This window comes from Rattus rattus, chromosome 1, assembly GCF_011064425.1.
Source record: "Rattus rattus isolate New Zealand chromosome 1, Rrattus_CSIRO_v1, whole genome shotgun sequence".
Classification (NCBI taxonomy): domain Eukaryota; kingdom Metazoa; phylum Chordata; class Mammalia; order Rodentia; family Muridae; genus Rattus; species Rattus rattus.
Window position 1 is genome coordinate 12189735 of NC_046154.1, and position 23890 is coordinate 12213624.

The 23890-nt window shown below is 49.9% G+C and overlaps 1 protein-coding gene across 1 annotated transcript; it reads right to left on the reverse strand.

Annotated features, from left to right (window-relative positions):
• On the reverse strand, positions 1–23237 carry Exosc10 (exosome component 10). The gene is made up of 25 exons (XM_032894657.1): positions 23089–23237; positions 21947–22083; positions 20777–20900; positions 19720–19824; positions 19433–19598; positions 19179–19293; positions 18268–18343; positions 17958–18068; positions 17503–17646; positions 16808–16998; positions 15752–15908; positions 13811–13959; positions 13621–13671; positions 11671–11782; positions 9380–9430; positions 9160–9238; positions 8964–9070; positions 6411–6506; positions 6091–6165; positions 3910–3991; positions 3001–3077; positions 1929–2100; positions 1457–1518; positions 621–697; positions 1–116 (listed from the first exon to the last, which is right to left on the reverse strand). The coding sequence occupies exons 1-25, from the start codon at positions 23197–23199 to the stop codon at positions 86–88; spliced, it is 2658 nt and encodes an 885-aa protein (XP_032750548.1). The 5' UTR covers positions 23200–23237; the 3' UTR covers positions 1–85.
• Positions 23238–23890: the final 653 nt, after the last annotated feature.

Here is a 23890-nt window from a genome sequence, read left to right on the forward strand (position 1 = left end):
TTCTTCTGGTAGGAATACATTTTTAATGGTTTAAAATGGGTTCTGTACAAAGCAGCAGTGTCCACAGCCGTGAGCCTCTCCAAGACTATCTCTTTGGCCAGTTGTGCCGGAAGCCTCTGCAGAGACGGATGAAAACCAGAGTTACCTCTGTGTTCAGAGGCCGTACAAATCTCAAAACACACAGTAAGGGAGGGAAGAACATGAGGCCTACGCTTGGGCACTGAGCTGTGGGCTCTGTGGCAGCAGGCTTGTCCTGCTTCCTGTGTGGGAACCTGACCTCGAGCTCTGCCCTAGCATGAGCTGTTCATGCCATGCAAACGCTTGCCACTGGTGACCCACCTGTTGATTTCCCTCATCCCTAAGAAGCCCACCCATGTGCTCTGAGATAAGGGTTCCAGTGAGAAACTACAGTGTAAGAAAGAGAAGGATGGGATTTGAGGCCCAGGAGGCAGGGTATGGTCATGTGAGCGTGACTTTGACATGGAGCCCGTGACGTCCTCTCCTGCTTTGAGTGACAGAGAGGTCTTGCCCATGTCCAGCAGAAGCCCCTGGAGCTGCATTCTGCTGAGGGTCTCAGGTACAGTGGTTGGTGCCCCTGCTGACCCAGCCAGGCCACTTACCTGTCCGACTTCCCAGCAGGAAATGACATGCTTTTGTTTCCCACCGACTGCTTAAACTTTTTGGCTCCAAAACATTTCTGAAAGAGAAGAGTTATGTACGCTGATGCCAGCCTCAATTACCCCAACTTGTGTGCCTGACAGGCTGACAGGAATAGGAGGGGCTCTGCAGTCCTGACCACTCTCAGTAAGCTTCAAATTCAGCCTGGTTAGCACAGACCTGAGGCAGTCAGGAGTTATACATGTAGCCCCTTCAGTGTGTAGGGCAGCACCTCAGGCCCAGGCAGTAGACTGGAGGACATCCAGTGCAGCAACATAGCAAGCCAGGTATAGTGGCACAGGCCTGTGATCCCAGCAGTCAAATGGTGGAAGCAGGAGGGTCGTGAGTTCTAGGTCAGCCTAGGTTATACGTACTATAATCTTTGCTGTCTGTTCTCACATTGCTGATACACAGCCAGCAGGGTCATACAGTAAAGCGCAGTGACCTATGTTAGATCCCCAGAGCCCATGGTAGGAGGCCGGAACTCCTATATACTGTCCTCTGGCTTTTCTGCACTCTTTTTTTTTTTTTTCTTTTTTTCTGGGCTGGGGATCGAACCCAGGACCCTGCACTTCCTTCTAGGCAAGCGCTCTACCACTGAGCCAAATCCCCAACCCAGCTTTTCTGCACTCTTACACATTAATAATACACTTAAAAAAAATTGCTGTGGGGACAAATGGCAGCAGCATCTGTGCTTGAGAAGAAATGAGGTGGGAAAAGTGTGAGAAGAAGCCCAGTTGGTCACCAGAGCAGAGGGAGGGGGAGCCCTTGGAGCTGAAGGTGCCCCCTGCAGCCTTACCTTTCCAGAAGGTGCCACCTTATTGGGGTCAAACTGGGAGGAAGGCTTGGATTTACTGTCCCCTGAAAGTAAGAGTGATCACAGCAATGAGCAGACACAAAGGCTGACAGGCCAGGGTCTGGGCTTCAGGAAATGCCAGCATCAGTGCCACCCTTCATGTGCCCCAGCATCAGTGCCACCCCTTCATGTGCCCCAGCAGGCTGACACTTCTGCATCAAGCAGACCTCATGCCACTGCTGATGATGTGAGCTGACCTCAGAGGAGGACATCCTAGCAGGGACAATGGCTACTGAGAATCTGCAGCAAGGAGAGCCACTGCTTGTCCTAGGCTCTGGGCAGGACTCACTTGGGGAGTGAAGGTGCTCCCTGTACTCTGCAGCTCCTCCCTCCTCAAACTACCATGCATCTTCCTGGTGTGTCCTCCCTCCTCAAACTACCATGCATCTTCTTGCTGTGTCCTCTCTGGCCTTACCAGCGAAGGCCCCAAAGTCTGACTGGCTGTAGTCGTACGGACTGAAGTCTTTCCCTGGGGGATCAGGGTCCTTGGCTTTCTTGGAGCTTTTTAGTCGTTTCTTCTCCTGTTTTTGCTCTATGGTCCTCAGGTCACTGGTGGCTCGCTCTCTCTTCTTAGTAGCATTTTCTAGCTGCAGGGTGAGAACATTCAGGGAGGAGGCACAGGAGTGTGCAGTGACATCCCACTGCAACACAGCAGTACCTCGCCCACACCAGGCAGGCCCGCATGTAAACGTGAGGTTCACTTGTACTTTACAGCTTACACACATAGCCTGCAGATCATTCCCTGCAGCTTCAATCATTTTGTGGAGCATGGAATTGTCCACCCGTGGTATTGGGTCAGCCCTGAGAACACTGTGGACAGTAGGCACTGAATTTCAGGCATCAGACTGGGATGTTCAACCTGTTTTAGCTGGGAATGACTCAAGTTGCTTCAACAGCAAGAATGGGAGCTGAGCTGGAATTCAGGGACAATCATACTCAGCTAGCATTGGCTGGAGAAAACTCTTAACTGACAGTATTTTCAGGTCACTTAAGGAAAGATTAAGAATGTTAGGATGGTCTGGGTGTAATAAGAACAAAGAGATTGGGGGGCGGGGGCAGGGGAATGGTGTCACAGAGCTTTAATTCCGGCACTAGGGAGGCAGAGGCAGGTGCATCTGAGTTCAAGGCTAGCCTGTTTTACAGCCCAGGACAGCCAGGGCTACACAGAGAATCCTGTCTCAGAAAACAAAAGCACCCCCTCCCCCATACACCAAAACAGAAAACAAAGACTTCTCTAGGGTAGCCTGGGACACAGCAATGTCCCTGTGCTTTGTCCTCTGCAGACCACAGCCATCGCTACGAGGGTTTACCAAAGACACAGATCCTAAGAGAGTCCTAACATCACCTAGTTTGAGGAGAAGAGAGGTAGGCGCTGACTGACAAACCCAGATCAGCTGGGGTACAGAGTGAGCCCCCCAACAGTGGTCCAGGAAACCTGAACTTGACCAGGGGCACTTGTTTCTGTAAAGGGGAGGGGAATCACGTACCGCGGCCTGCTGCCGCACAGGGATAGGCTGTTCGAGCACAGCAGCTGTGGACTCCTCCTTTGTCTCCTCTCGGGCAGCTGTGAGAGAGAACGGCTTGTAGACTCCTGCCACTGCCCACCCAACCTGTCCCTTGGGTCCAGATCAGTGCTCCTTGGCCTTGGCTTTAGACTCTAACCAATAACCTTGCCTGCCTGTGCCTCTCAGGAGGCCAGGCCAAACAGCCAGCGGCTTCTGACACTCTTGGTGTCAATGTCCAGGAGTCAGGCCTCCTTTTAGATATGGAGCTTCTCTCACAGCCAGCAAGCCCATCTCCCTAGATGCTCAGGACAGAGCCTCTGCCAGCCCACACCTTCCTTTCCCATGCCTCATCCAACTGACCGCCAAGTGCTGGCTCTAAGATAGGGCGGGTCTAGGATCTGACCTCAGAGTGTCGGCTGAGCTGCTGGGCGCAGGCTTTCTGTCTATTTTGATTGTGTCAGGGGGATCCCCCATGCTCTGAGCCCTGCCAAGTTAATCTAAGGTCCAGCAGTCCTCAGAGAGGCCCGTCTGCTCCCCTGCCTCTCTTCCCCAGGCACCTGGACAGTCCTGGCTTGCCATTCCTTGGGCCTGCCAGCCAGCCACCGCATGGGAACTTGGAGTCTGCTTCAGTGCACTCTCCCATGGATCTGTGGCAGCCTCTTCACTTCGGGTGACCTAGACTGCCTTTCCTCACCAGCGTCCAGAGCTCTTCCCTCTGCACGCACAGAACCTACTGCTTTACAGTGGCAGAACACACGGGCAGTGACTGCGCCATTCCCAGTAGAAGTTGAACTCTGCAAGCTTGGGGCTGGGCCTGTCTGTCAGCGAGGGCTGGGAATCCTTATTGGACATCCTCAATCTGACTGACATTTACATGGATGCGGACGCTACCTGTTTGCTCAGCTACCTTCTTCTTGGCTGCTTCTTTAGGTTCTTTCTGGACCTGGCTGGCCAGCTTCCAACGGTTGCTGATCTATAATGAAAACAGACAATGACCAGAACAAAAGGAAACCAAATCCAAAAAGAAGCTGCCTAAACTCAGTTACTTGGGAGTGCCTGCCTATTTGTGTCAGGGGCCATGGAGGACACGCTAAGGTACTAACAACACATATTCCAAGCCAATACACCCTACATCTAAAAGTACCGTCTTTTCGCTGGCTTTGTTTACAAGATCCTTATTAAGGAGGGCAAAATACACCCGAACCCCGGGCATGGTGGGGCTGTATGTGCTCACTCCGGACACCTCAACCCAGTCACCCTCTAGACCAGGGAGCCTCGGTCACTGGCCCTGTGGCCCGGGCCAGTGAACAAAGTGGGGCTCCAGGTGTGTTTCCCTAGGCCTACATGTCCTGTCCTGTCCCACTCACATCTGGGTGATCCAAAATGAACACAGGGATGGACTGGGGATGCTGTGCTACAGCTGGGGCAGGAGATGAAGAGAAGCCCACGTTACTTCCTCCTTTTTTTTTTTTTTTTTTTTTTTTGAGCTGGGGACCAAACCCAGGGCCTTGCGCTTGCTAGGCAAGTGCTCTACCGCTGAGCTAAATCCCCAACCCCGTTACTTCCTCTTTAGATTGGTTTTTTGAGTCAATGTTAGTTTCCAAGGTTCTATTCAGCCTATGATGACCCTAAACTCATCCTCCTGCTTCCACTGCCCATGTACTGGGTTTACAGTCACGTGCTGTAGATTCCCTATTTCTAGTCCCTCAACCCCTTCTGTGGAGACCAGGTCTTACCCTGTAACCCTGGCTGGGCCTTGAACCTGCTCTGTAGAGCAGTCTGAACTTGAACCAAGAGATTCTGCCTTTGAAATGCTAGGAGAAAAGATGTGTAACTATGCCTGGCTTGTTTTCCCCTCGATGTGGGTCTGAACCCACTGCCCAATGCTTGCTAAGTGAGTACACTACCAGTGAGTCAAGTCCTCAAGTCTTCTCACTTCTTTATTTTTAGTTTTACTGTCTTTCTTACTTTTTTTTTTTTTTTTTGAGGAAGGACCTCACCATATTATACTGGCTCCCCTAGAACTTGGTATATAGACCAGGTTGGCCTCAAAAAATCAGAGAACTGCCTGCCTCTGCTTCCTCTGTGTTAGGTTGAAGGCGTGCATTGTCATACTCCGCTACCTATTTTCATTAAATTCTATTAATTCTATTCACTCATTTTGTGTGTACACAAGCCACCGTGCACGTGTGAAGGTTAAAACACAGCTTGGAGTCAGTTCTCTCCTTCCACCACATAGGTTCCTGGGATCCAACTCAGTTTTTCAGGCTGGGTGGTGGGATCCTTTACCCATGATCCACCTTGATGGCCCTGGGACTCCTCCTGAAAGCAGTAGGTTAAGCCCTTAGCACAGGACTGAGGCCAGTGAGAGTGCTGTCTGGTGGCAGGGCCATCCTTCCTACAGGGCCCTGTGTGAGGGGTACTCTTGTCTGCAGTGCAAGGCAGTGTCTCCTCAGATTCAAGCTGCTCCCTTAAGAGCCTTGAAGCAATATACGCATATACAGATGCTATAAACTATATTATTTATACACTTTATTACATATAAATTACTCCATTAGAAAAACACAGTCTTGTTTTTTCCTCTTCAGTCTTGGATTGGAACCCTTGAACCCAGGGTTCAAGTATACATCAGACAAACACTAGCCTATGTTGACATGCTTATGAGGCAAGGCAGGCTGATGCTGCTTTCTTTCTTTTCTTAAAGGCAGGGCCTCCTAGAGCCCAGGTTAGCCTACAATATACTGTGTAGCTGAAGATGCCTTTGAGCTTCTGGTCCTCCTGCTGTCTGCTCCCAAGTGCTGAGCTCATAGGTGTGCATCTCCATGCCAGCTTTACGTTGTGCTGGGGATCAAACCAGGGCTCCACACGAGCCAGGCAAGCACGCTACCAACTGAGCTCTATTCCCAGCCCCAAGCCCTCAGAGGCTTCTGAGGACTGGGCTACAGTCTGGCCTCTTCCTAGAAGCAGGCTTAGATGCAAAGGGCCGCTGTCCTGTTCTCAGCGGCCTAAGAGGATCTGAAGCCTTTCTGAGAGACCCTCACTCAGGCCAGAAGCCCATAGAGAGCTACTTACTTCATAGATTTTCGAAGAAGGATCAAACTTTGCTGCTTGAGAGATGTGGGCCTTGTGTTCCAGAGAAGGCAGGAACTGCAGAAGGGAAACAGTCATTGCAAATGCCAAGAGCAGCACCTTGTCTGTCAGAGGCACTCCTATTGCCAGGATGGTCCCTTAAGGCCTCAACTCAAGAGTCCCGACCTGGACACCATGGATGACCGATACGTCGGTGGTCTTGGGCTCCCCCTCCACAGTCCTGCTTTCCTCCCCGGTGAAAAGGCTCGTGGCTGCAGAATTCCCCGTAGCTCCTGCCGGGCTGGTGCAGCTGCACTACTCACCATCCTAAATGGGTTTTCGAAGGACTCCATTATGCTCTGGGCTTTTTTCTGTGCCACCGTCAATGGAGTCTTTCCAGCTTCCTCAGTGCTGGGTTCCTGCAGGGACATAGCAACCATCACTTCTTACCAGGACCACGCTTCCATGCCGGGTCCATGACAGGGAGAATGTATTTCTTAAGGTGATGAACTCATTTGTTTGAGCTATGTAGACCAGGGTTGGCCTTAAAACCAGGTATTTATCTGCTTCTGGGATTACAGGTGAGTGAGCCGCCACGTCAGCGTGTGAGCCCATGCATCTTTACAGCCTTCACAATCACGGCCTGTGGCCCTGTCACTGCCTTCTGTGTGCGAAGAGGAAAAGCACGGGGACTTAGACACAGCTCCGCCTGGGCAGACAGCCTGAGGCCCTAACTGACAGATGTGAACTGTATTCAGATCTTGACAGGCAACCAGTAAAATCATGCCACTGAACACTGCTGCCAACGGCACTCATAACATCCGCTCGTCCCTTGTGTTTGTTTCTAACACAGAACAGAGACAACACAGCCTTCTTCAGACTAAACGTAGAAGTCTCGTGACAGCGCAGCCTCATGTTAGGAACGGGCACACGCTTGCAATCCCCGCACTGAAGAGCTGAGGCGGGAGAAATCCAAATGATTTTCGTTTGTTTGTTTGTTTTTTCCAGACAGGGTTTCTCTGTGTAGACTTAGCTGTCCTGGAACTCACTCTGTAGACCAGGCTGCCTCGAACTCAGAGATCCACCTGCTTCTGTGTCCCAAGTGAAAATTTTATGTGCATGAGTGGGGTGTGTGTGTGTGTGTGTGTGTGTGTGTGTGTGTGTGTGTGTGTGTGCGCGTGCGTGCCCAGTGCTGACGGAGGTCAGGAGGTGTTGGATCCCTTGGACCTGGAGCTATAGATCACCGGGGGCTGCCATCTGCGTGTTGGGAATTAAACTAAGTCCTCTGCAAGAGCAACAATGGAGAAATGGAAGTTTAAGGTTAGAGTGGCTAACAGAATGAGATCCTGATTAAAAAGAAAAAAGAAAAAGGCAGTCCTAGCCAACAAGTCAAGTTGCTAGATCCCCATGACAGCTCCTGCCAGCCTGTGGCCCCTACACCCTTTTTGTTCATGAATCACCACCGTACAGCCCTGTCTAAAATACTTTTATTGTGACAGACTTTGTCTGTGTAACCCTGTTTGTCCTGTAACTCACTACGGAGGGGAGGCTGCCCTCAAACTCAAGAGATCTGCCCGTCCCTGCCTGAGTGCTGGGCATGCACCACCGTGCCTGGCTCATACAGGACTTTTAAAACTGTGTATGCACATGCACATGGACATGCACAAGTGTGTGCACATGGAGGTCAACGACAACCTTTGATGTAGGGTGCCTTGCTCATCACCATGTACGCTGAGCTAGTTGGCCCAGGAGCCCTCTCCCATCCCAGCACAGGTCAATGGGATTACACAGGTGTGCTATGTCTGGCCTTTCAGTTCTTTCTGGAATCCAAATTGTAGTCTCACATTTCCAAGGCAAGTACTTTACCCACAAGCCACCTCTCCAGGCCTTTGGGCCTTCCCTTTGCAGGGAACCTAGAGGTGCCAATACAGGCAGGCGGAAACAGACTACATCACAGCCAGGCCCCAGGAGCAGTCAGTCCGAGCAAGCCACACAGGGTCTCCAGAATACTCTACCAGGGTCAGAGAGGAGAGGCCGGCTACTCCCTACAGCCTACACTGGCTGATGACATTTCTGCTAGTGAGTTATAGTGATGAAGTGTGTGGGTTTTCCTAAGAGCGTATCCAGACGATGATAGGTGTGTTTAGGAGAAGTACCTGTCACAAACTCCAAGTTCAGAAGCCCTGCTGGCCACCCAGCTGGTCTGGCCCTCTGCCATAGCTGGACCTGCTCTTGTCTGTCAGTCTGTCATGTCAGCCCAGTGTCCTCCTTAGACACTTTTCCCTCTAAGGTTGGCTGGTCTGCCCGTCTCTCTCTTTCTGAGATGGGGTTTCTCTGTGTAGCTCTGGCTGTCCTAAAACTGACTCTCTAGACCAGGCTGGGCTCGAACTACTCACAGACCGCTTGCCTCTGCATCCTGAGTGTGGAGACTAAGGCGTGTGCCACCACAGCCTAGCTTTTGCTTTTCCTAGAAAGAGATGTATGTTTATGTGTATGCGTGCTTTGTCTGTGTGTACACATGTGTTCCATGTGTGTGCAGGTGCTCACGGAGTTTGGAAGGTGTCAGATCCTCCAGAACTGGAAGTGCAGCTGGCTGTGAGCCGTCATGCAGGTACTTGGCACCGAACCCAGATCCTCTAGAAGAGCAGCCAGTGAGCTTGGCCTCTGGGCCATGCTTCCGCCTGTACGCTAAGGTCTCTTCTCCAACAGAGCTCACGAGATACCCTTCCCTGTCTAGAGGCCCTGTCCACACCTCTCGCTTTACCTCTGGCACTATTCTCAGACACACATGTACCCTCCGGACACACAGCCCGTGTTTTAAGCCCACCCATCATGAGGAAGACTGAACCACCATGGTGGGCTCCTTTGTTACTCACACTGAACAGAGTGATGACGGCTGTAGCAAGGAGGCATCTGGCACCCACAGAGGTCTCTTCTTTGTCCTCATCGAAGAGGCTCGGCTGCTTCTGAAGTGGCACGGTCCCTAGAGACACAGAGGCAAGCAAGACCTGTGGGCTCTCGTCCAGGAAACTGGCTCCATCTGTCTGGGAGTCCAGAGGGCTTCCATCTTACCATCAGTTGAGGTGACCGGGTAGTTATCTGGAGGGGCATGGGAGCAGTCATGGGGTCCAAAGAGATCATTCTCCAATCTCTGCATCAAAGAGAAACCAGCAGACCACATGTAAAACTAATAAGCAAGCCAGGAGCTCTTGGCCAGTGGGACAGCACTGACCTGTCAGGGGCTGTGATCTCCACCCCTCCCATAGGTGACACAGCAGCCGTGACACTGTACCTCGGCGCTAGGCAGGGGTCCACTCTTCTTCACTCCAGCTGCAGTTTCAGACTAAGGGGGAGAGAAGAGCAGGGCCAGGAATGTAGCTCAGTTGGCAGTGTCTGCCTAGCCTGCTTGAAGCCCTGGGCCTGACCTCCCAGTGGGTGATTGCACATGCCTGCAACCCCAGCACTGCAGAGGCAGGAGCAGGACCACAAGCTCAAGGCCATTCTGGCTTACTGGAGACTATTTCAAAACGCGCGGGCGTGCACACACACAAAACCAACGAAAGGGAAAAGAAACGGAGGAAAGTTGTGTAAAGGCAACGACACAAGCTTACTCAGTAGACTGTAGTTGTCAGTGAGTCTGTCTCCCAAGGGCCAAGAGCTATCCTTTCATCCCTCACTCTGAGCAGCTGGGTCCCAAGCCCGACCATGTGAAAGGCCAGCGCCCGTCAGGAGGTGGTATGACGCAGTGGCTCCAGCCCGCCTGGAGGAGCCTTCTCTGGCAGCCAGTGTGCTTTCTACTTATACAAACTGGGAAACTAACAAGGGCTTTGTGGGTCTGTGTGTGAGTGCGTGTGCAAGTGCATGCACATGTATGCATGGCGTGTATATGTGTGCGGTGCAGGGGTGCCTGTGGCCTCACACAGGAGAGGCAACACACCCTACCTTTGGCCTCTTTAGACCTAGATGGACATCTTAACATGACAGCTGCAAACACACTCTTCTTTCATTTTGAGTCTTGTGGGTCAACAATCTTTTAAAGGATAATGAACCACTGATCACATATAGATGTCACCACCAAGCCAACACATTCTAAGTTTTCCTAAGAAAGGTGGATATGGTGGTGCAAATCTCTAATTCTAGCTACCTAGAAGGCTGGGGGTGGGGGTGAAGGGGTGGGACAGGACTGAAAGGTCAAGGCCTGCCTGGGCTTCAGGGTTACACAGCTGTATGGTAAGAACCTATCTCAAAAAGAAGGAAAAGAATTAAAGCAGAACCCCTAAAAGAAACCACTTAAGTAGACTTTTAACAAGTTTTATTACAGAGAGCAGACATTCCTGCAAAGACACATTTTCTTCTTTCTTTATAGTCATTCATTCAGCAGGCACACTTAGGGTAACTTAGGGTGTTGGTCCTTTCCTTCAACCACAAGGGGCCGCGGGATGGAACTCAGTTCATCAGGCTGTGGGCGAGCGCCTGTACCATCTCGTCTTGATAGGTCTTTGGTTTTTTTTGAGACAGGGTCTCTTGAAATTCAGGCTGGCCTTAAACTCAGCAGATAGCTGAGGATAAGCGTGGACTCCTGATCCTTCTGCTCTGCATCCAAGGGCTGGGATTACAGGTGTCACTGCATGCGCAGCTCTGGGTCTATGTTCTGAGGGAGGCCTCACTTCCACCTACGATTATCCAGGCTTTAGTCTTTCCTTCATTCTTCTGGATCCCCAGTCGACCCATGATTCTCCTCCCTCCCTCTTACTGAGGCTCTGACTGCAGCTTGTTGTCCTGGATCCTACCCTCCCCTCTCAGCAAATCTAACCACCGCCCAGGTGGACAGCTCCTCCAGTCCCTAGGCACAGCAGTAACTGGCAGCCTGTTGTGACCATCTCCTGCTGAGTGCCACACGCCTCTCTCTCTGGTGTATCCTACAACCCTTTCCACACTGGTCCAACCATGCACACCCAGGGTGTGATGGCTTCAGGTTTGGGTTTCCACTGTCAGCTCTCTACGCCAAGATCCTTACTCCAACTCATTCCACCAAATGAACTGCTTTACTACAATCATTAAATGACCCAGTTTGCTATCAAATTACGGAAAAGGCCATAAAGGTTAAGGTTTAATTTATGACTGCCATTAAAAACAACAATGCAGTTGCTGGTGAGAGGGCTCTTACTGCCATGTCTGACAACCAGGACTCATACAGAGTACATATACAGTGTATTCTGATCCAGACACATGTGCTGTATTACATACGTCTACACGCACATAGAATACATAAAAACTTAATTTAAAAACATGTGGGCTAGAGCAATAATTCAGCAGAAGAGTACCTGTGTAGCATTGGTAGGCCCTGGGCTTAAACCTTAGTATCAAAAAATAAAACCATACCTCAAAACTCCAAACTCCAAACCAGTAATCACAGAGCAGCTAACTCTAACACAACACGCTCCATAGCTTCCATGACACCCCCTGTACTTCCAAGCCTTCATTACTCCTCAGGGTGATTTGGGACAGGAGAACAGCTCAGGGCTCTGGAAGGCCACAGGAGAAGGTGCTGGAGAATGGGCTGCTAAATCAAACACTGCATACCTTGAGCAGGGGCATCTCCCGGGCCTGCTGGATTAAGAGATGCATCTCATTGATCTGTTGCCGGACAAGAGGTGGTACTGGGTTACAGCAAGCTATGATGCCTTGAGGCTCCCTGAAAACAAGGTAAAAATCTCAGCTCATCTTGGAGAGAAGCCTTTCCATACTGACTGACATCAGCGTGCTTGCTTAGCAGCTGGAAGCCTTGAGCTCCACGCCCAGCACATGAACCATGCGTCCTGGTGCAGGTCTGTGACCCCAGCACTTGAGAAATGGAAGCAGGAAGGTCACAGGTTCTGTTACAGGGCAGTGAGTTGCAGGGCAGCCTGGGCATGGAGTGAAGATCCCTCCCCATAGCCCCCTGTCCCCTAAAGTGAAGGCCATAAAAGGATCACGAGATTACATAAATCAGCCCGGAGCTGCCAGCCACCCGGACATGCGATCTTCCCTGCACCAACTCTCAAGCCCATTCCTCTGGTTGTCTTACAGATCCTGAGAGTTGGAGATTAGCCTCAAGGAAAGTTGATTTCCAATTTCTTATTCCTGTTTCTGCTCTAATTAATATAATAAAATGCTTTTAAAAGTCACGAGGCTTCGGAAAAATACCTAATGGCAGATGACACCAGTGCAGTGGGAGGGCCCAGGGGCCCAGGGTTAGGAGGCCATCATGGCTTCCAAGGAGAATTCAGCAGCGGTCTTAGGGGCCGCCTGGAGGCTGTGGCTGTGGTCAAGGTCAAGGCTTCGGGCTCATGGAGGTAAAGCCAAAGACAATGAATGGATCCCTGTCACCAAGCTGGGCCGGCCGCCTGGAGGCTGTGGCTGTGGTCAAGGTCAAGGCTTCGGGCTCATGGAGGTAAAGCCAAAGACAATGAATGGATCCCTGTCACCAAGCTGGGCCGCCTGGTTAAGGACAGAAAAATCAAGTCCCTGGGGATCTACCTGTTCTCCCAGCCCATTACAGAATCTGAGATTATTGACTTTTTTCCATAAAGGATGATGTTCTGAAGACTGCCAGTGCAGAAGCAGACTTGGGCTGGCCAGAGGACCAGGTTCAAGGCTGTTGTCTCTACTGGGGACTACAAAGAATACGTTGGTCTTGGTGTTAAGTACTCCAAGGAGGTAGCCACTGCCATGGGAGGGGCCAGCATCCTAGCTAAGCTCTCCACTGTCCCTGTGCAGAGGGAGAGGCTACTAAGGGAACAAGACTGGCAAGCCCCACACTGTACCATGCAAGGTGACAGGCCACTGTGGCTCTGTGCTGGTGTGTCTCATCCCCGCCCCCAGAGGCACTGGCATTGTTTCTGCTCCTGTACCCAAGAAGCTACTGATGATGGCCGGTATAGATGACTGCTACACTTCAGCCAGGGGCTGCACTGCTACCCTGGGCAACTTTGCCAAGGCCACCTTTGATACCATCTCCATGATGTATAGCTATTGACCCCTGACCTCTGGAAAGAGAGACTGTGTTCACCAAATCTCCTTCTCAAGAACTCACTGACCACTTTGTAAAAACCCACACCAGTCTCTAGAGGTTCAGAGGATCCAGGCTCCAGCTGTGCCTACCACATTAGGGCTTCTATACAAGAAGAAAACAGTGAGTTAAGTCTGCTTAAAAAAACAAAACAAAACAAAACAAAACAAAAAAAAACCAAAACAAAAAACTTGTGAGGCTATAATTTGGAGAAAGAGACACAAGAAGGAATGTGAGACAGCTCTCTCTAAGGGACTGCAGCAGGCTCAGGATTAGCCATGCAGAGAGGCCAGTTCACAAGTTTTAGTTCTTGTCCAGGAGCCCTCAGGCAAGGACTGTGGCTCCCTGGGCCTTGCCACTGTCCAAGCTTGGAGTACTAACCTCTGTGAGTACAGCCTTGGGCAGCCGCAATGAGTGCCCGGCTGTGAAGGACTGAGAGCGACTGAGAAGAGAGAGCATGTCACTCAGGCTCTGAGACTTACTTAGGCAGTTCCTCAGCTATCTTTAGCATCATGTGATTTGGTAGAACATATCTGGAACAAAACACATAATGAGATCACGCTAAGTAAAACTAGCAAGGTTCACTAAACACTGCAATGCAGGAGACAGTAGCCAGCCTTCACAGTCATACCCACTGCCCCATAGGCAGTAACAGAACCCTGCGTCCCTTACCCGTAGCTCTCATCCTCCCTGCGCGCTGTCTTATCTCTCCAAGCAAACAGCAGCTGAAAGGCTGTCAGCTGCTGGGAATTCAGATGCTTCTTTTGCTTTCGATATAGCTCAAGGTAGGACTCGTCCGTAAAGATAGGCTTGACAAATTTCTGCAAAATGTTAGGCAATAGTCAAGATCAATGAGCGGTAGAGAAAGGCTGAGCGGCTGAACGACTGCCTAACATGCACTAAGCCCTGAGTTTGATCCTCTGCACTGTAAAAAAAGAAAAACACCTGTGGGATAAAAAATTGTGCTCTGGGGCTGGAGAGATGGCTCAGTGGTTAAGAGCACTGACTGCTCTTCCAGAGGACCTGAGTTCAATTCCCAGCAACCACATGGTGGCTCACAACTATCTGTAAAGAGATCTGATGCCCTCTTCTGGTGTGTCTGAAGACAGCTACAGTACTTATATATAATAAATGAATAAATCTTTAAAAAAAAATTGTGCTCTGGGCTTGTTCCAGGCTGAAACCCGACTAATAGAGGCCTCTTGCATTAAAGGACAAAGGTAAAGATGAGTTTAGTGGTTCACTTGGGAAGCTAACATAGGAGGACTACAAGCCAGAGGCCACTCTGCATAACCTAGTGAGGCCTCATTTAAAAAACTGAAAGACCCTTAATTCCAGCTCTTGGGAGGCTGAGGAAAGAGGATCTGTGAGTTTGAGGCCAGACTGGTCTACAAAGAAACTCTGATTTGAAAAACCAAAATACCAAACCAAACCAAACCTGAAACCAAGGCTGGATACAGAGCTCTGTGGGAGAGCGTCTGCTTAGCACATGTGAGGTTCTGAACTCAGTTCTCAGCACTACAAGGAAAAACAGAATGAAACCGGAAGCCTAACTCCTGCTACGGCAGGCAGCACACACTGACAACGTAACAGCAAGGGTCAGTATGGCTTCTGCATCAGGAGGACACACAGGAACTGCAGAATACCTAAATCCAAATCATTCACCCAAGAAAGGGCCAGTGAACGGATTCAGGGCCTCAAAAGAAGAAACAGAAAAATTACCCAACATTCTTTAATCTCAGGAAAATGCAAATTATCTATCAACCAATCTATCTTCTATCTATCTATCATCTATCTATCTATCTATCTATCTATCTATCTATCTATCTATCTATCTATCTATCTAATTTGTTGTTGTTGTTGTTTTGGTTTTTTTCAAGACAGGGTTTCTCTGTGCAGCCGTGGCTGTCCCAGAACTCACTCTGTAGATGAGACTAGCCTCAAACTCAAGATCCACCTACCTCTGCCTCCTGAGTGCTGGGATTAAAGGCATGAATTAGCTTGTAAATTCTGAGCCATTATTCATTCTCTCCCCTACCCCCTCTCTCTGGTTTTTCTTTTTTTTTTCTTTTCTTTTCTTTTTTTTTTTTTTTAAAGATTTTTTCATTTATTATATATAAGTACACTGTAGCTGTCTTCAGACACACCAGAAGAGGGCATCAGGTCCCATTACAGATGGTTGTGAGCCACCATGTGGTTGCTGGGAATTGAACTCAGGACCTCTGGAAGAGTAGTCGGGTGTTCTTAACCGCTGAGCCATCTCTCCAGCCCTCTCTGGTTTTTCAACACAGGGTTTCTCTATGTCCTGGAGTTCTGTAGTCCAGGCTGGCCTCCCTTGAACTCAACACATCTGCCTGGTGTTTTGGTTGCATATATGTCTGTGTGAGGGCGTTTGGATCGCTTGGAACTAGACAATTGTGAGCCGCCATGGGGGGGCTGGGAAATGAACCCTGACCTCTGGAAGACCAGACAATGGTCTTAACCACTGAGCTATCTCTCTAGCCCCAGAGCCATTATTTTCTATGCTAACTTCAAAACAAAACAGAACAAACCAGAAGAACTCAATCAGACACAGCACGGGTGCGGGGTCTCTGTTCTCTGGTGACGTGGTACCTTGAGGCAGATGTCCCTGCTCCGTTGCCACACCACCTGCAACTGGACAGGCTGGTCGTTGCCTCTTTCCCACAGTTCCAGCCTCATTCGGTCGTAGATGTAAAGCAGGTAATGGGTGTCATCCCGGGCATAGTTCAGCATCTCCTCTGGCAGAGGGCTAGGATTGGAAGAAAAGCCTTCTCAATGACTGCCCCAGGGACAGCCATCCCAACTGCCTATGTACTGGGTGACAGAACTTTCTTGGCCCTTTTCTCATCCCAAAGATTTTTTCCTTCCCAAGGAAAAAATCGGTCAGTTCCTGCGTCACAGGATGACAAACTATTATTCAACACGGGATGCTAAGGCAGAGTCCTGTTATGGTCTATCTGTCTGTCCTGACCCTCTCTGTGCTTTCTTATCTCTGCTACAAGATGGGAGCAAGCCCAGAGAGTGCTGTGAGGGTGACCAGGGTGCTGCCCTAGTGCACGTGGCCCAGTGCTGGGAGATGGGCAAGGGCTCAAGAATGAAGTGGCTTTCAAATGTTACTAATTTCCTTCTTTCTTTCTTGTTTATTTATTTTACATCATACAGCTCTCTGTCTGCATGTATGCCTGCAGGCCAGAAGAAGGCACCAGATCTCATTATAGGTGGTTGTGAGCCACCATGTGGTTTCTGGGAATTGAACTCAGGACCTCTGGAAGAGCAGACTGTGCTCTTAACCGCTGAGCCATCTCTCCAGCCCGACTAATTTCCTTCTTATACTGGGAGTGTAACATTGGTTCAAATACGTTCTCCTTTTTATAATTAGAAATTCTGATGTTTAGTGGTAGTGGACACCCATTTAATCCCAGCACACAGGAGGCAGAGGCAGGCGGATCTTTGTGAATTTGAGGCCAGCCTCATTTCAGGACAGCTAGGGCTACACAGAGAAACCCTGTCTCGAAAAACAAACCAAATTCTGGCACGGCAGCTAAAGAAAAGCTGTCTTGAAAGTGACCAAGGTGAGCCAGGCTTCCAAGGTGACAGACTTTTCCTGCTCCCTGCACACTTTGCCACTGGCAGATAGGACTGACTGACCGTATCCTCCAGTCTGCCAGCTGATATTGCTTGTTTGACTCCACCCCACAGTAGAGTCTCAGCAGATGGTCAAGTGAGTGGCGAGCCAGGTTGAGAAGCCGTGCTGCCTGGTGTGTGTCAAACATGTTCACCACATAGAGCCCGAAGTCCTTCTGCAGCCACTCGATGTCAGAGTCGGCACCATGGAAGACCTGTAAGCAAAATCCGAGCTGTGCAGCTGACACCGACAGCAGGCCATCCATCTGTCTCCTTACTCAGCCGCCTCTGGGGACCGAATACTGGGAGGAACTGACCGCTGGGACTTGTGGATGCTAGGCAAGCATGCTACCACTGGACGACACCCCAGAGTCTATGTCTTGACTCAGGCCACAGGCCTTGGGCTGGTCACTGTACACTGCTAAGGGCTGCTTCTGCTCCCAGGTAAGAACCCTCTTAACTCCAGATATGTCCTCAAGTTCAGGCAATGCAACAGACTGGGATCCCTGAAGCACGCACCAACGTGATCTCTGGCTAACACCAAGCTACACTGCAAATGCCCTCATGGGGGTCTAGAGCTAAGCAGTTAGCATGCCGAACCTCAGGGTAGGAGATGACGTAGTTTCTCCCTCCACTGGGTTTAGGCTGAGAGAGCAAGATGGTGCTCTGAAAAGCACTGGGATCCCACCAAGATCTCGGCAAGAGCTGGTATGGCTGACCTTAACGATGGCTGGGTCTGTGAGGCTCTCGTTGAGGATGTACATGTCACTTCGAAGCTCAAGGGTGTCAACAATGAAGTCTTCTGTGCGCGTGGAGATCTGCATCAGGCACGTCAGTCCTAGGAAGCTTCTGTATGAGTGGTGCTGAACCGTGCGGAAGGGGGTTGGGGGAGAGGGTTACTAGGTGTTCCTTTACCTTTCGTTCTTAACCTGGGAACTCTGCACAGAGCTAAACCCACAAGTTTCCTTTACCACTTCTTAAAGTTAGCTATACAAGTTACACAACTAATTTTTAGGGGGAAAAAAAAAAAAGAAGGTAGGAGGATGGGTTTGAGTTTGAGGCCAGCCTGGCCTACAGTGTGATACCTGTCTCAGGCCCCCACACATAAAAGACAATTAGTGCTAGACAACTAACAGGAAAATGAAGACTTCACTAAAGGTCAATTTCAAGGTACCTCTAAGTCCACTGCAAACTCTTGACAACCCAAGAGCTTTTCATTGAGCTCCACAAGTTCATCCAGGGATGACACAACGTGGCAGGGTGTCTCTTCCACAGGCCTGTACAACTGGACCACGAAAGGAACACAGAAAGCACCGTATTAACGACAAACCCTACGAAGGTGCAGGCTGATTTCCAAGTGTACGGGATGACGCTACTCTGCAGCCTCCTAAAGCTACCCCAGGAAAGCAGACGTGAACCAGCTCAGGGCTTTGTTCTTCCCGTGCTCCCGGAAGCCAGCTTTGAAAGCGTGTGTGGGCACTAACCTGGGGCTGCGGCCTCTGCAGCACCGAGAGAGGCGGAGTAAAGTGATCGAGTTCATACTGATAAGGGTGTGCAAACCTGAGTGAACACAACACAGACCTTTATATTAATGCCGGGAGTCAGAAGGAACGCAGACACTCAGACACAGCGTGTGTAAACAAGTGAGCAGGCTGAGGGTGGGCTGCTACAGTGCTTGTCCAGCTACACCAGGCCCCGGGGCCCAGCCTCAGTACCAGACAAACCCAGGCAGGAGGGCAGGCAGCTCTAATCTTAGCATCTAGGAGGTGGAGGCAGGAGGACCCTAAGTTCAGGGTCATCCTTGGTGATACAGGAAGTTTGAGGCCAGCCTGAGATATATGAGACCCTGTCTTACTACCGCCTACCACCAAAAACGAAAAATGAGGAAAAATTACACTGTGAAAATATCTCACCTTGACCGTGAGTTAAAGGCCAGGCTGGGCTACAAAAATGAGCCTTGATCTCAATAAGATAAATAGAGGCTGATGCTCACCCGGGCAGTGCACATACCGAAAGTGGAATGACAGGGATTAGCATGGGCCCTGTGTAAGGGTGCCATGTAGACCTGAGATGGCTCAGCATTAGGAGTGTACATCGCTCTGCAGAAGACTAAAGTCAGTTCCCAGTACCCATGTCAGACAGCTCAGAATCCCCTGACATTCTCTTCTTGCCTCCGCATGCACTCCTGCACGTATGCACGAGATTCGCGTGCATGCACACTCAATCTTTTAAAAAATGGGGGGTTGGGGATTTAACTCAGTGGTAGAGCGCTTGCCTAGCAAACACAAGGTCCTGGGTTCGGTCCCCAGATCCGAAAAAAAAAAAAAAAAAAAAAAAAAAGAAAAAAAAAAAGGTACTAGGGCCAGCTACGGAAAGACCATAGCCACGCACTTACATGTCCTGCTCCACCTGCTGGGTTCTCTGCTGATGGATGAAATCTGCCAACGCTGGGGGGACATCCAGGTCCTCCGGACGATCCTGCGGGCGTTCCCGCCTTTCTTTTGAGAGAGCTGGAGACCAGGCAGTGACAAACACAGCATCACACATGAGGCACACACACTTCTCAGCTTAGGAAAGGAGGAGGTGTTGGCCCCTCTGAGGACAGAAATGCGGGAGTGAAGACTCAAGCACGTCCAAGGCACCACTTACCCTGAGGCAGTGGCTTCCGAGCATTGGGTTTGACAAAGATTTTTGGGAGAAATGGCGTGTTGGAATTGTCGATCTTCTCTCGAAACCTGAGCTGAGGCCGGAGGATGTTTTTTGCATGTAGCAGTCGGAAAGTCTCCGCCTTTGCCTTTTTGCCATATTCTCCTGCCTGCGGACAACACGTAGGAACCAACTGAGACAAAGCCACTGGATGAAGTAGGGAACGAGACTGCAGCTTATCTTCTGGAGACAAGAACATCGGTGTGCGTGTGCCTGTGAGCGGGGCTCACCTTCCGGTTCCAGCTCGACACTATCGTTTTGGGGACCTGCAGCCCCGCAGGGAGGACAGGCTGCTGATGCTTGTTGACACCTGAAGCTTCATCCAGTAATATACCCTATGAGGAGACAAGGCACTGGGTTAGGGCGTGACTTTGACAGACTTACCTACCTGACATTTTTAAGAAATGCATTCACAGAATTATGTGGTTTATACACACATGAAAGAGGAGGTAAGGGCTGGAGAGATGGCTCAGTGGTTAAGAGCACTGGTTTTTTCTTCCAGAGGTCCTGAGTTCAAATCCCAGCAACCACATGGTGGCTCACAACTGTCTGTAATTCCAGTTCTAGGAGATACCCTCAGACACACGCACATGCAGGCAAAACACCAATGCACATAAAATAAAATATAAATGAGTAAATTAAAAAGAATAGATAAATGTATCAAAATATTATTTATATACTGTACGCATTCAGAATTTTAATGGCCGATTTAAACTTGACATTTTTGTAAGTGATTTATTTATCTTATTCTGTGTGTATTGGTGCTTTGCTTGCATGTATGTCTGTGTGAGGATGTTGGATCCCATGGAGGACTTACAGATGGTTGTGAGCTGCCACATGGGTGCTGGGAATGGAACCTGGGTCCTCTAGAAGAGCAGAAAGTGCTCTTAACTGCTGAGCCATCTTCTAGAGCCAAAAACATAACTATTTTTGAAGAGCATAGGTGGGGCTGGAGAGAGCACCATGGCTCTTGCAGAGGACTGGCGTTCTACCCAAGCTCCAGTGGGCTCTAAGACCACTGGTCTCCACGGACGGCATTCATGGGCACGTGCCTATACATACAATTAATTTTTTTTTCCATCTATCTATCCATCCACCCATCCATCTATCGGAGAGGTCTTGCTGTGTAGAACACCCGCCTGCTTTTGCTTCCCTAGTGCGAGACACAGGTACGGCCACTAGGACTGGCTACATTTATTTCACTTTCCATAGAGCTGGGGTTTCTCCTTCCATTGATATCTGATCCTTCTATCTGAGAGTTTACTTATGTGGATGGGAGGCACTCACCACTCTCTCCAATATCACGTCGTTGGTGTCGACTAGTAAATCGAACTTGTCCTCCAACTCAGTGACTTTGCTTCGGTCTTTGATGTTGCTGCGACACCCATGGTACTGCATTACCCGACTCATGCTATGGAATCGAGGAAAACCAAGGTCAGCACGTGCACCAATCTACAGTCTGGGAAAACGCCTCAAATGGCTTGGATCACAGGGTTCCCAGCACCCTGGATAAAATTAACCCAACGTACATCCTCACAGCAACCTTTAAACACAGGACCCCAAGCCAGGCCTGATGGTATAGGCTTGTGACACCAGCTTCCTGGAAGGCTCAGGCCACAGTGAGTTTGAAGACACCTGTGTAATTTGGTGAGTTAGACCTATTCTCAGCAAAATAACTTCACGGTGATCTCCCCCAACAATTATCAGATGAGAAGTGTGTAGCCTTGGCTGTTCTACTCACTATACAGACCACACCAGCCTTAACTCAGAGATCTACCTGCCTCTGTCTCCCTAAGGCTGGGATTAAAGGTATGAGCCACCACACGCAGCAAAAGACTTTTGACATAAACAGATATTTTGTGTGTCTGTGTGTGAGTTCCCCCGCCCATGTGTTAAGGCCAGAGGATAGTCTGCAGGAGTGAGCTCGCTCCATCCCGAGAGTCTCAGGGGTTGAACTCAGGCTGTCAGGCTTGGCATTAGATGCCTTTTACCCACGGAATCATCTTGTCGGCCCTCTTATTTATTTATTTTTTTCTTTTCTTTTTTTCGGAGCTGGGGACTGAACCCAGGGCCTTGCTCTACCACTGAGCTAAATCCCCAACCCCCTATTTTTAAAGATCATAGATCATGCTGGCTGTGATGGCTGACATTTTCATTTCAGCACTCAGAGGGTAGAGGAAGGTTGATCTCTAAGATTTCAAGGCTAGCTTGGTCTACATAGCAAGTTCCAGGCTAGTCCGGGCTCCACAGTGAGCCGCTATTCTCCCCCAACAGCCACAGACCACATGATTATCCTATGTCCCCCTGGTTAATGGCATTTAGGCAGCGTTTCTTTGGTGATGGCTGGTACTGGAGTTCAGACCCAGGAAACCAATCACGTTCATTATCTCCCAACAACTGAGGTATGCCACTCTCAGGAAAATCTTTTATTTCTTTCAATCAACGTAATAAACTCACCACTGAAGCAACCTGTCTCCCTGTGTCTCACAAAATGCCTGGAAGGCAGGAAAACTTCGGTAAAAGTCATACTCGTCACCGACCTGTGGCAGGCCCCCAGATGCCTTGGTAACGGCCACTACCGACCCAAGTGCAAACTGAAAATCAGAGAAAAAGATGCATCTTACACATGGATTCCTGTTTACTAAGGAATAAAAAACCCACAAGATTTTAAAGCTATATCTCCCAGGGAGCTGGAGAGACCGCTCAGCGTTAAGAGTGCTTAGCACTTCTTGTACAGGACCTGGGTTAGGCTGGGCTCAAACATACAGAGATCCACCTGCCTCTGCCTCCCAAGGGCTGGATTTGTGCACCACCACCACCACCCGACTCAGGTGACCATTTTATAACCAGTGGTTTAGGTAGACTGTTGTGAGGCAGGTAATGAATGGGAAACAATCACAAGTGGCTGTCATTGATAAAGAGTGGGTGCTTATTTTAAGGCCGTGGCTCTCAACCCTTGGGTCCCATTTCAGATACCCTGCCTGTTTACATCACAATTCATAACGGTAGCAAAATTAGTTACGAATTAGCAAAGAAAAAAAATATATTTTAACCAAGAGGATCGCGATTTATTTTAAAGTTAATGTCTACACAGACTGCCACAGCAAGGCCATCAATGAAAATAATCTCATGGTTGGGGATCCCAGCGTAAGGGAGGTGTTAACGTCTCATGACAGCATCGTGAATTTTGTGAACAAAGAATTTAAATAAAAACTCTATCTTCCTTCTCAAGAGGTACTGGTGAGTGAGCTTTGGCATTTAGAGAGAGGCTCGATGGTCGCTGTGACATTCAACCCAAGAGATTGGGGCAATAGACGTTTGTGCATCAGCGGGGTGAGCAATGGGCGGGAGAGTCGCTCAGCTGTTGGGCTCCTCAGGAGAGGTAGCGCAGGGTGCGCCACGTGGATGACGAGGACGCCCTTCCGAAGGCGCGGACACAGCTTTCTACGCGAAGCCGCTCGCGCTCACACCGGAAGCGCGGAGCTCTCCGCTGCCATTCTCCGTGCGCGCCGTCAGGCCGCCGTGACAGGCGCCAGAAGCCCGCAGCCCCAGACCCGCTTCCGGCTAAAACACCGGTGCCTCAGAGCCCGCGAACTGACCTTTACGAAGCTGTCTGCATCCGGGAAGCCAGGCAGTACCATCTCCGCGTCAGGCTTGGTCGCACCGGTCGCTGGCGCGGACTGATGCTCCCGGGGACTGGGAGGCGCCATTTTTCCGTCCTAGGGCGGCTCTTCTCGCGAGATTGTTCCGGCGGACCGGAGAAGAGCGTAACGCGCATGCGCGCGGCTCAATACCACTACCCCGCCCCACACCAAGTAAGTAGTGTAACTTGTTACACGACTTGGCCAACGATGGGAAGATTTAGGTTTTTTTTTAATTTTACGTTGTATCCTAACAAACCTGTGGGCTAGGGTGAGAACTGGAGGGAGGATACAATTGAAATTACATTTAAAGCTAGATCTTCACCCCCGACCTGCCTGCATCCAGCCTCCCAAGTGCTGGGGTTAAAGGCGTGCAAAACCGTTTACTCAAGGATTGGATTTTTCCCAGTTTGTTTAAAATATTGGGCAAGGGAGAGAAGAGAGGCTTTGAAGCAGTTAAGAACACTTGCTGGGCTGGAGAGATGGCTCAGTGATTAAGAGCACCGGACTACTCTTCCAGAGGTCCTGAGTTCAATTCCTAGCAACCACATGGTGGCTCACAACCATCTGTAAAGAGATCCGATGCCCTCTTCTGGTGTATCTGAAGACAGCTACAGTGTACTTATATATAATAAATGAATAAAAAAAAAAAAAAAAAGAACACTTGCTGTTTTTCGAGGATCCCAACACATATACAGCAGAGACCTGCTGGGTCTGGGTTCAAAAGAAGATACAGCTAACCTTCAAGAGACTGGAGGCC